Source organism: Myxine glutinosa, chromosome 8 (genome assembly GCF_964187855.1).
Source record: "Myxine glutinosa chromosome 8, kmMyxGlut1.1, whole genome shotgun sequence".
Lineage (NCBI taxonomy): Eukaryota > Metazoa > Chordata > Myxini > Myxiniformes > Myxinidae > Myxine > Myxine glutinosa.
Window position 1 is genome coordinate 168,712,468 of NC_136268.1, and position 13,048 is coordinate 168,725,515.

General features: G+C 37.7%; 2 protein-coding genes across 3 annotated transcripts in view; one reads left to right on the plus strand and one right to left on the minus strand.

The window, feature by feature from the left end:
- LOC137433073 (phytanoyl-CoA hydroxylase-interacting protein-like) overlaps positions 1–13,048 on the minus strand; it is a 163,455-nt gene that overhangs the window by 60,136 nt on the left and 90,271 nt on the right. For both annotated transcript variants that reach the window (XM_078783921.1, XM_068125523.2), the window contains exon 3: positions 12,025–12,199. In XM_078783921.1, the coding sequence (XP_078640047.1) occupies positions 12,025–12,199 (175 nt within the window). The remainder of the gene's footprint in view (positions 1–12,024; positions 12,200–13,048) is intronic.
- On the plus strand, positions 4,993–8,732 carry LOC144893179 (uncharacterized). The gene is made up of 2 exons (XM_078782815.1): positions 4,993–5,040; positions 5,885–8,732. Exon 2 carries the CDS (start codon positions 7,045–7,047, stop codon positions 8,560–8,562), a length of 1,518 nt encoding a protein of 505 aa, XP_078638941.1. The 5' UTR covers positions 4,993–5,040; positions 5,885–7,044; the 3' UTR covers positions 8,563–8,732.

Sequence of the window (13,048 nt, forward strand, 5' to 3'; positions counted from 1 at the left end):
CCTTTTCATATCTATTACAATTATCTTTTATCAGATCTATTGCAGTTATCTTTTATCTATTACAGTTCTCCTTTATCAGATCTATTGCAGTTCTCCTTTATCAGATCTATTGCAGTTCTCCTTTATCAGATCTATTGCAGTTATATTTTATCATATCTATTACAGTTATCTTTTTCAGATCTATTACAGTTATCTTTTTCAGATCTATTACAGTTATCTTTTTCAGATCTATTACAGTTATCTTTTTCAGATCTATTACAGTTATCTTTTCCAGATCTATTACAGTTCTCTTTTTCAGATCTATTACAGTTATCTTTTTCAGATTTATTACAGTTATCTTTTATCAGATCTATTGCAGTTATCTTTTTCAGATCTATTGCAGTTATCTTTTTCAGATCTATTACAGTTATCTTTTTCAGATTTATTACAGTTATCTTTTATCAGATCTATTGCAGTTATCTTTTTCAGATCTATTAGAGTTATCTTTTTCAGATCTATTACAGTTATCTTTTCCAGATCTATTACAGTTCTCTTTTTCAGATCTATTACAGTTATCTTTTTTAGATTTATTACAGTTATCTTTTATCAGATCTATTGCAGTTATATTTTATCAGATCTATTACAGTTATCTTTTATCAGATCTATTACAGTTATCTTTTTCAGATCTATTACAGTTCTCTTTTTCAGATCTATTACAGTTATATTTTTCAGATTTATTACAGATATCTTTTTCAGATTTATTACAGTTATCTTTTTCAGATTTATTACAGTTATCTTTTATCAGATCGATTGCAGTTATTTTTTTTGATCAGATCTATTACAGTTATATTTTTCAGATATATTACAGATATCTTTTTCAGATTTATTACAGTTATCTTTTTCAGATTTATTATAGTTATCTTTTATCAGATCTATTGCAGTTATATTTTATCAGATCTATTGCAGTTATCTTTATCAGATATATTACAGATCTTTTTTCAGATTTATTACAGTCATCTTTTTCAGATTTATTACAGTTATCTTTTATCAGATCTATTACAGTTCTCTTTTTATCAGATCTATTGCAGTTATCTTTTTATCAGATATATTAGGTTATCTTTATATCAGATATATTACGGTTATCTTTTATCACATCCATTACAGTTATCTTTTATCAGATATAATACAGTTATCTTTTGATAAGATCTATTACAGTTATATATTTTCAGATATATTACAGATATCTTTTTCAGATTTATTGCAGTTATCTTTTCAGATTTATTACAGTTATCTTTTGTCAGATCTATTACAGTTCTCTTTTTATCAGATCTATTGCAGTTATCTTTTGATCAGATCTATTACAGTTATATATTTTCAGATATATTACAGATATCTTTTTCAGATTTATTATTGCAGTTATCTTTTCAGATTTATTACAGTTATCTTTTATCAGATCTATTACAGTTCTCTTTTTATCAGATCTATTGCAGTTATCTTTTTATCAGATATATTAGGTTATCTTTATATCAGATATATTACGGTTATCTTTTATCACATCCATTACAGTTATCTTTTATCAGATATAATACAGTTATCTTTTGATCAGATCTATTACAGTTATATATTTTCAGATATATTACAGATATCTTTTTCAGATTTATTGCAGTTATCTTTTCAGATTTATTACAGTTATCTTTTGTCAGATGTATTACAGTTCTCTTTTTATCAGATCTATTGCAGTTATCTTTTTATCAGATATATTAGGTTATCTTTATATCAGATATATTACGGTTATCTTTTATCACATCCATTACAGTTATCTTTTATCAGATATAATACAGTTATCTTTTGATCAGATCTATTACAGTTATATATTTTCAGATATATTGCAGATATCTTTTTCAGATTTATTACAGTTATCTTTTCAGATTTATTACAGTTATCTTTTGTCAGATCTATTACAGTTCTCTTTTTATCAGATCTATTGCAGTTATCTTTTTATCAGATATATTGCGGTTATCTTTTTATCAGATATATTACAGTTATCTTTTATCAGATCTATTACAGTTCTCTTTGTACGACTCCGCCCCCAAAGGTGGCCGGAGGCATTATGTTTTTGGGTTGTCCATCCGTACGTCCCGTACGTCCGTCCGTGCGTTCGGGCTAAACCTCGTTTTTCTCAGCAACTACATATCGAATTGAGACGAAACTTTCAGAGTCGGAGTGACATATATGCAGAATGTTTTTGTGATAATTGTGACGCCATAGGTCACGTGGTATGGCAGCCATCTTCGATTACACGCCAATAATTTTAAAAAATTCTCGGGAAACCACATAATGACATTTTTTGAAACTTGGCACATTGTCAAGTACTTCCAATAGGAAGCAAAAGCATGATAATGGTGACATCATAGTAGTGGGGCAACTTAGCATAACAATTGTGCATTTTGTGAGGAAACACCAAACTTGGTACACTAGTAGACTATCATATTATGAAAAGATCTGGATATTGGGCCATCTCAGATTCAGAGATTTGATTTTTGCAAGATTTCGATTCGATTGGGATCGAAGAGAACACCTTCTTCGTCTTCTGTACAGTGAAGTTGCCAGCCCTGAATTCTCTGGCTACATCTGGGTGCTTCATTGGGAGTGCAACCATGTCCCTCGGGTGAACAGGGACCCACCTGGCATAGTGTGTGTGGTTAAGGCATGGAACCATGGGACCAGTTCCGTCAGGGCATCAAGGTACATCGTGAATGGAGCCTGCCGCAGAGAACGCACGTAGACCAGTACCAACATCTCTAGTTCCAGCACAGTTGCCCAGTACTGAAAGTTGGGAATGTCTTCTCCTCTCTGGTGACACAGGTCTTCGAACTCAGGCAGGTCTTCTGCATCATCAGCGTATGTCATACAGTGGCGTTCATACGCACGGTGTTGCAGGATGTGCAGTGCCGCTGCAGTGATTTGATGAGCTCTTCTTGTGCGGGTGACGTGGGCAGCTCGCAGGAAGGAGTCGGCCGTCCCTGGCGTTGCAATCTCAGCTTGCAAATCTGCAAACTCTGCAAATCTTGCAAAAATCAAATCTCTGAATCTGAGATGGCCCAATATCCAGATCTTTTCATCATATGATATTCTATAGTGTGCCAAATTTGGTCCTTCCCTCACAAAATGCACAATTGTTATGCTATATTTAGCTTAGCTGCCGGACTATAGGTGAAGTGTGTACAAGCCAAAAAATCTTTAATCGAATTTCTTATCCTAAAAATCTGAACTTGCATGCACATGATCTATGGATGACATGTTTGTATTGAAATAATAAACTTATGACATCATAGGTCCCAGTGTTTGGCAGCCATATTGGTTTTAACCTCACCTCAAAAAAATATCTTCTCCCAAACTACGAAATCGATAGACTCAAAACTTTACATGTGTTATTGACTTGGCATGGTGATTAAAAGATGATCACGAAAACATCAATGGTCACATGGTGTTGCAGCTATATTGGATTGAAGGAAAATATTAAATAATTATATCTCTGAAACCGCTTACCCTTTCGATGCGAAATTTTACAAATATCATCTGACACCATTGTTGCATAGTTTGAAAATTATGACAACAGTAGGTCATGTGGTTTGGCAGCCATCTTGGATATAAAAACGAACCTTATCTGATCAACACGAAACTTCACAAACGTGATCCCCTACCCATACATATGCAGAGTGTACATTTTTAAGGTCATCTCTTATCTTCTCACCATCTCTTATCTTCTCACCTTCTCTTATCTTCCCCCATCCAAAACCTTGATCTCTTGTACCCCTGTTAATTCACCCCAAATCCACTTTGTTTTTGAAATACCGACTATTTTCTTTCCTGGAAGTTCCAGCAGTGTCCATGTGTTTTATACTTCACCCCCCCCCCCCCCCCCCCAGCAGTGTCCATGTGCCTTCCCATGCCTCCTTCCCCCAAGCCCTCTCCCTCTCATGGATCTTCCGTTGTCCCTGTTCTCTGCTGTTGTACTTGTGTGCTTCCCTCTCCCTCCCCATCTTGTCTCCCGCTCCCTTTTTTGTATGTTTTGTGTGTCCGTTCGTTGTTGTTTTTTGTTATTGATGTTAGCTCTTACACGAGCCTCGATCTTGTATACAAAAAGAAAATGTCACGTGGTGTGGCAGCCATATTAGCTTGAAAGCCGATATTTAAAAAATCCCTTCTCTGAAACCGCTTCCCCGATCGATGTGAAACCTGTCATGACTGGTGAAAATGTGATACTTGAAAACAGCTGAAGGGATTTAAATCAAACTTGTTTATTTTTAGGACAATGAACGAGGCATCGACCCGTTGTGGGACTATGCGGAGGCATATTGGCGACACAGTCACATTGGTCTAGTTGAGATCTATTCCAGTTCTCTTATTCAGATGTATTACAGTTCTTTTTTTTCAGATTCTCTTTATATCCACGTCCTATGTCAATCTGTTCCCATTGTTGCAACCTGTGAGTTTAAATCCCTTCAGCATTTGCAATATTATGCTGTGCAAGGAGCTTAAGGTGATAATTTAAAAAAAATTGTCTACTTCAGTCATAGCACTAAAACGGCCACGCCAGAGTCAGTACAATGTTCCGTACTCTGACAATGGTCATGGGTGCAGAAACTTTCGAATGGCATGACCAGTGACACTGGGAAGATCAAACGACAGACACATGTTATAAGATCCAGCAAAGAAAGATTAACCATTTGGAAAAAGCCTGGATCTCAAATTGATTAAATGTGTCACTCCTTTGCAAAAGGCTTTTACCACTCTGCCATAACTCGTAGTGAAGTTGACTCATCCAGCTGGCATCAGTGCACTTGAAATGTCCACAAAGAGAGAGTTAGTGTGGCTTGTTGTTGTGGAACGGAATGTGAAGCCAAATATATTCTGGGAGTAGGAGATGAGGTGGAGTGGGAGGGGAGGAAGGGTGAGAGCTCAAACCATTGGCTGTGAAAGTTAAGCACGAGCCCTGCCTGTAAAAAAGGTGAATCAAAATGGGAATATGAAGATGAGAGAATCTGCAGCATTCATGTGGTGAGAATTGTTTCTATGAGACAAACGGCATCTGGAAATATTGTTGATCGATGCTTGTTGGTAGGAAAGATCAGGGGTGAAAAACAAGTGTGGAAAAAACCAAGTCTGATGGTCTTGGTCTGAAGGAATGACATTACGAGATGGGACTTGTATAAGGGTTTTCAGTTGTAATTTTGTAGAATAACTCAATTTGTCTTGTAAGCCCGAAGGTGGCAGTGCATGTATATGACTGAGTTTAATGAATGAAAGATTGTCAAATGTTTAGCAGAAGTTCTGCAAATAGTATCAAATGTATTCGCATTCCTGAATGTGGAAGCAGGAGGTAAACTTGGAATATTTTTAGAGGGAAATGTTGAGATGCTGCACATGTTTGGTGATGGAGAATGTTGGTGGGTGTGTGTGTGTGTTTTTAGTATGTGTGGGTATGTATCATAGACTCCTTTAGAGAAGGACTGGAACGTCACGACCTCGGGGTTTGTCACTTGAGTCTGAGTTCCCATTTTCTATCTCGTTTTCTATGAATGCCTCGTTTTCTATGCAAATACCACAGCACTTTACTATTGGATGGATCGGAATGAAATTGACATATGGCATGTAATTTATGTAATAAAATAATAAATAAATAAATAAAATATAATAGTCTGTATTATAACAGATTAGTTTCCCTCGAAAAAATGATTTGAATATACATTATTTTTTTCCATTTGGCAACTTTATTTTTAAACAATTTTGTTTTTAATTTTTTTGATTTGTGTATTAATTATTATTTATTTTAAAATTAATTGTGATATTTCACATTTAATATCGGAAATCAGCAAAATAATATGTTTCTCTTCTCTTTCAGAACCTGTCCAGCTGGTGATCTCACAGGATCTTTGTTTTGTTTCCTGCTTTCATGACAAGATGCCACGTCGTTGCAGCTGCTTTGGCTGTAAAGGAAACTATGATGGGACGCCTTATGTAAAGGTCCTGTCCTTCCCAAAAGATCCTGAGGAGAGGGACAGATGGATATTGGCAATGCCGAATGAGAAAGAAAGCTTGAGGCGCTTGAAGGAGATATATATTTGTGAGACACATTTCAATTGTAAATGGGTGTCAGTTAAGGGTGGCAAGCGACCCAAAGAACCCCCATCAATATTTCCTGGATTACCAAAATCAGTTTTGAAGCAGGTTACTTCAGCCCCACGCCCAACATCATCTTCTACATCAGAATCGAGAACTAAGAAGGTGCATGCAGCTGCTGAGGCTGCAGACAAGATCCTAGATTTCGACCACTTCTGCGCCAAAATCAGCTCCTATTTTCCTGGCTTTAACGTCATAAAAGACCAGAAAAACCTGTACCTATCAATAACTGACGCTAAAAACCTGTACCTATCAATAACTGACGCTACTGGACAAACTGTCAGGCAGTTCTTTCATTTCCAACAAGTCAGCTCACCTTTTGGATTCCTATTCTTGAATGGAGTTGAGAAAGATGGCATTGAGGTGCCCAAACGACTTTTTCCTTTGCAAATGAACAGCTTGCTCTCAAAACGGTCCCAGATTAGATACATAACTGACCAGGTAAACACCTATGAGTACACAAGCCAGGAAATTCTTCCACACGTAATAAGCCAGCTCTGCAAGATGACTGAGGCACACGAGCTTCCTCATTTAACCTTCCTTCTGTCGCAGCTGCGGCATGTGTTCATACCTCCTGATGGTCGCCGATTTGATACCGATACTATGATTTTCGCAACGCAGCTTCACAACACATCACCCAGTGCATACAAAATGATTCGTCGATCCGGCTTAATCATTCTACCATCAACAAAAAAGGTAAAACAGGTGCTTTCTAGTAGTCTGCAGGACTCCAACCTCAAAACGTTGTTCGACCAGCTTAAGCCGCAGCAGCGTTTGGTCAATTTAATGTTTGACGAGGTAAAGCTGGTCGAGACATTGCGATTTTCTGGAGGGCATGTTCTAGGATACGCTCAAAATGCTGCAGCGGGGGGTGACCATTAAATGCTTGCTTCACATGCTATGGTTGTTGAAATTGCCTGCCATTTTGGTGGTCCACGCTATATTCTACGCGTTTTGCCCTGCAAAAAACGAACTGCCGATCAGCTGAAGGAACTCCTCATCGAAGCTGCCTCAGCTGTAGTTGGTGCTGGCGGTACTGTGATTTCTTTGATATGTGACAATTGCAATACCAATCGCAGTGTTTATTCAAAACTTGGAGGACCGGGAAGTTGTCAAGTGCTATCGATTCAAGAGCAATCTATGTTCTTAGTGTACGACTACGTGCACATCTTCAAAAATGTTCGCAACAACTGGATTACTGTTGATGGCCAGACACTCTCATTTGTCGTACATGGCAATGAGTACAAAGCTTACTGGAGTGATACTCGGAAGCTTTATGAGATCGACCGAGCTACTCCTATTCGCTTAACCAAGCTGACGCACACCGCTGTTTTCCCCAAGCACCTTCAATGCCAGAGCGTACCCTTGGTATGTCAGGTGTTCAATGACAAGACTGTCGCTGCCTTAAAGACCTTCAAGGATTCACTGGGCATCAGCGAAGGCACCATCATTCTCACCCAGACAATGAGTGAGTGGTTCAAGATGATGAATGTGAAAGACCGTTTCTCAGCTATCCATCTGCGCGACGAATCCAGACAGCCTTGGACAGCAGACTGTACAAGTTTCACTAGGCTGGAGGAGGCCTGCCAAATTATATCTACCTGCGCATGGCAAGGAGGTGGTGGTCGTCAGCTGAAGCTAACTCGGCAAACTGCTGAAGCCTTCACTGTGTCCACACGTAATAATGTGGATGCTGCCAAATTGCTTCTGGCAGAGAAAGACTTTGACTACGTTCTTCCTGCTATATTCGCGGATGAAGCCTTGGAAAAGTTTTTCGGCCAAGCCAGGCAAAGATGCGGTGGAAACTTCTACATTGACGTAGTTGACATTATGGCTGCAGCTAAAATTGCAAATTTGCAGACACTCGTTAAGCATGACATTATGCCAGAATCTAGTTCTCGTGTGCTTGTTTGCGACAAGAATTGTGGTACTTCCATAAATCCAGATGAGCGAAGTGAACTCATTGACGAGATCACTCCTCATGACACTCAGGAACTCTTGAGGTCTGATGATGCCCTTAAGCATAAAGTTGTTTATTTGGCCGGATACCTTGTTCATAAATATGGTGATAGCACCAGTATGGAGGAGATCATGGATGATGAAGATGGTAACGAGTTGTCATCTGAGTTCCTAGATAATTTGAATAGAGGTGGACTGAGTGTGCCGACTATGTCAACCGTCTTCTTTGTACATAATGCCTATAATTTGCATGGCATGACTAAAATGCGGTGCCGCTTTCATTTTGCTGAGCTGTTATCCTTTGTAGATGCACCTTTAGCTAGTAATAATGCAGCATGTACTACTTTAGCTCACATTCTATTGAAAGCTCATGTCCTCAATGTCAGTGACAAAGAAAAGGCTGTGGGATCCCTCAGGAGGCAAGAAAAGCTCTCCAACTAGCGATAGCTCTCCAACTAGTGATAGACATAGACATAGTTGTAATAGACATTTTTTACAAAATATTATTGAAAAACGGTGCATTGTTATTATTCGAATGTGTATTTGCTGTATGTTTGTATGTTTGTGTAATACGATATATGACAATATATATTAAATTTGGACAGCTCTACAAACTTGCCTCTTATTATAATCAGCCATCTCTCACCGTTTATGAGTTAGACACAAAAAACGGGCAAAAATTGCCAAAATTCACTAATTTGACCTTGAAATATGACCTTTTGACCTTGAAGATGACCCCAGGTGGTGTTGAAAATGTCGCTATTGAACTCGCCGTCCCCAACAACCGCTATTTTGACCCCGAGATCGTGTCTCTAGCCCTTCTAGAAGTCATTTTAGCCCAGGCCTTAAGTTAATCCTTCAGACTCAAGTTACAAACCCCGAGCATGGGACGTTCCAGTCCTTCTCTAAAGGAGTCTATGGTATGTATACAGTATATGTGTGTATTTGTGTATGTGTGTATGTATGTGTGTTTGTATTGTTGTTGTTACCCTGCGCTCGCGAAGTTATCTATTAGTTATCTTTTACAGTTATCTTTTCAGCTCTATTACAGTTATCCTTTTCAGATCTATTACAGTTATCCTTTTCAGATCTATTACAGTTATCTTTTTCAGATCTATTACAGTTATCTTTTTCAGATCTATTACAGTTATCTTTTTCAGATCTATTACAGTTATCCTTTTCAGATCTATTACAGTTATCTTTTTCAGATCTATTACAGTTATCTTTTCAGCTCTATTACAGTTATCCTTTTCAGATCTATTACAGTTATCTTTTTCAGATCTATTACAGTTATCTTTTTCAGATCTATTACAGTTCTCTTTTAGCAGATCTATTACAGTTATCTTTTATCAGATATATTACAGTTATCCTTTTCAGATCGATTACAGTTGTCTTTTATCAGATCTATTACAGCTATCTTTTATCAGATATATTACAGTTATCCTTTTCAGATCTATTACAGTTGTCTTTTATCAGATATATTACAGTTATCCTTTTCAGATCGATTACAGTTGTCTTTTATCAGATCTATTACAGTTATCTTTTATCAGATATAACACAGTTATTTTTTTTATCAGTTATATTTTTCAGATATATTACAGATATCTTTTTCAGATTTATTTGTTATCTTTTTCAGATCTATTACAATTCTCTTTTATCAGATCTATTACAGTTATCTTTTATCAGATATATTACAGTTATCCTTTTCAGATCTATTACAGTTGTCTTTTATCAGATATATTACAGTTATCCTTTTCAGATCTATTACAGATATCTTTTTCAGATTTATTTGTTATCTTTTTCAGATCTATTACAGTTATCTTTTATCAGATATATTACAGTTATCCTTTTCAGATATATTACAGATATCTTTTTCAGATTTATTTGTTATCTTTTTCAGATCTATTACAATTCTCTTTTATCAGATCTATTACAGTTATCTTTTATCAGATATATTACAGTTATCCTTTTCAGATCTATTACAGTTGTCTTTTATCAGATATATTACAGTTATCCTTTTCAGATCTATTACAGATATCTTTTTCAGATTTATTTGTTATCTTTTTCAGATCTATTACAGTTATCTTTTATCAGATATATTACAGTTATCCTTTTCAGATCTATTACAGATATCTTTTTCAGATTTATTTGTTATCTTTTTCAGATCTATTACAGTTATCTTTTATCAGATATATTACAGTTATCCTTTTCAGATATATTACAGATATCTTTTTCAGATTTATTTGTTATCTTTTATCAGATCTATTACAGTTATCTTTTATCAGATATATTACAGTTATCCTTTTCAGATATATTACAGATATCTTTTTCAGATTTATTTGTTATCTTTTATCAGATCTATTACAGTTATCTTTTATCAGATATATTACAGTTATCCTTTTCAGATATATTACAGATATCTTTTTCAGATTTATTTGTTATCTTTTTCAGATCTATTACAATTCTCTTTTTCAGAATTGTAACCTCCCTGACCTGAAATTGTAACCTGAAATGTTTCAGAATTGTAATTGTAAATTGTAAATTGTAATCTTTTTCAGATTTCAGATCTACTTATCCTGTTACCCTGCGCTCGCGAAGCGAAAAGCAGGGTTATGCATTCAGTTGCATACGTGTGGCGTACATGCCTGCATTTTTTAAAAATTCATTTTCTCAGCAACCGTTGGTCCGATTGACACAAAATTTTCACCATAGGAGCGCCTCCTCCTCCAGAATATTTGAATGATAATTATGACGTCATAGGTCACGTGGTACAGGCACCACCTTGGAAAAACATAGCACGTCTATATCTCTGAAACCACTCCATGGAAAAAATTTAAACATGGCCATTGTTAAGAACTCCGCATGGTGAATAGGTGTTGTTAATGATCATGTCATTGTTGCCGTAATTATGACGTCATAATTCTACAGGGACAATGCTTCGTCTGATCAGTTTGAAATTTATTGAACGTGATCTACGCAACAATTATTTTAGAGATTATAAATTTATGATGAAATCGCACACGTGGTCTCACAGCCATATTGGATCAAAGAAAAAAACAGTTCAAAAACAGAAGGATTGGCTCACACCAAGTTGACTGCGCAGGGTAACTATTATATGAATACCATCTAGTTTTGTATGCAACCTGTGGCTGCTGGTTGCATTGTTTTTCTGGATGTGCGTTTGTGCCGCTGATGCAGTGCCCCAATTACCAGTGAGCTAGTACTCAATTTTCTGACCTCTGAAGGATGACAGGCTGAGTAACCTCCCCCCCCCCCCCCCCCCTTGGCGTTAATTCAACGATCGATCAGGATTTCATCAGGATCTGTGTGGGAGCGCTCCAATTAGGAATATAGTTTAATCGTGTTTTCTTTGTTACCGGCAATTTATTTAATAAATCCGGAATTTTTGTACATTTTAATTCCATGTCGGTTTGAGTTGATTTATTGCAGGGTCGAGGACGTCAGGTGGACTCGTGAAGGTAAGCTCTTCGGCCTCCTTTCTCTCACGTATAATGAAGGTCCGCCATTGAATTAAACGCCTCGGAGTGTTAAGCTCGTTTGGTCATCTGTGTCACCCTGCGGTGTTCATCACTACAGGGTAGTCACACGACAATACATATATGTGTGTGTATATACATATGTGTGTGTATACATATGTGTAGTGTATGTATACAAGTATGATTGTATGTACTTATTTGTGCGCATGTGTGTATATGTGTGCGTGTGTGGGGGTGTATGTGTGAGTGTGTATGTGTGGGGGGGGGGGGGTGTTTGTGTGTGTTTGTGTGTGAGTGTATACATGTGTGTGCACGTGCATGTGTGTATGTGTGTGTGTATTTATGTGTGTGTGTGTATTGTATGTGTGTGTTTGCGCACCTGCATACCTGTACTCAGAATGCTCACCGGCAGTGCAGAATTCTACAATGGAGCTCCAGTCAGACACGAGGTAGTCTCCGTCGCTCTGTTTGCAGGCCGTCTGTACAGCTAGTGTGTACTCGGTGCGTGGACTTAGGAACCAGTGACCTCGCACGGTCATTGGTAAAGTTACAGCCTTCGCAACGAGCTTTGTGGGGACGTCCTGCAAGATGCATGCACACATATCAGATAAATATTCTCAACACTATATTCACAAGTCACATGGTGTCCAGTCGCGAGAATCTGAGTGTTCATTGAACTGTGCTAATGGCTAACAAAATGGTGAAAGCTACGGACGATATGCACACAGTACGACAGACATGTCATCTATTTCGTTTGTTTGCAATTCCCTTATTCGAAGGTCAATGTATACCTAATCTCCCCCAGGACCTACAAATACGAAGATTACCTCGTGAGTCTGATAAGTGTGTGATCTCTGAGCCCAGTTTCAGACAGAGACAGAGGGAAGAGATGATGATGGTGAATCACGACGAATGGAATGACTCTTTTGGCATTTCCTCAATACATCACTTACGTGAACCGAATAGTTTGGAAAATTTCATCCAATCAAGGACTTGTTTGATCTCTTGAATTTCGGAGACTATTCAATCCACTCAATCATTCCAGGTAGGTTATCCAGCAATCATTCCAGGGAGGGTAACCAGCAATCATTCCAAGGAGGGTAACCAGCAATCATTCCAGGGAGGGTAACCAGCAATCATTCCAGGGAGGTTAACCAGCAATCATTCCAGGGAGGTTAACCAGCAATCATTCCAGGGAGGGTAACCAGCAATCATTCCAGGGAGGGTAACCAGCAATCATTCCAGGGAGGGTAACCAGCAATCATTCCAAGGAGGGTAACCAGCAATCATTCCAGGGAGGTTAACCAGCAATCATTCCAGGGAGGTTAACCAGCAATCATTCCAGGGAGGGTAACCAGCAATCATTCCAGGGAGGGTAACCAGCGATCATTCCAGGGAGGGTAACCAGCAATCATTCCAAGGAGGGTAAC

Bases quoted from the DNA above. Each gene is read 5' to 3' on its own strand.
- LOC144893179 (XM_078782815.1), top strand. From the start codon at position 7,045: ATGCTTGCTTCACATGCTATGGTTGTTGAAATTGCCTGCCATTTTGGT.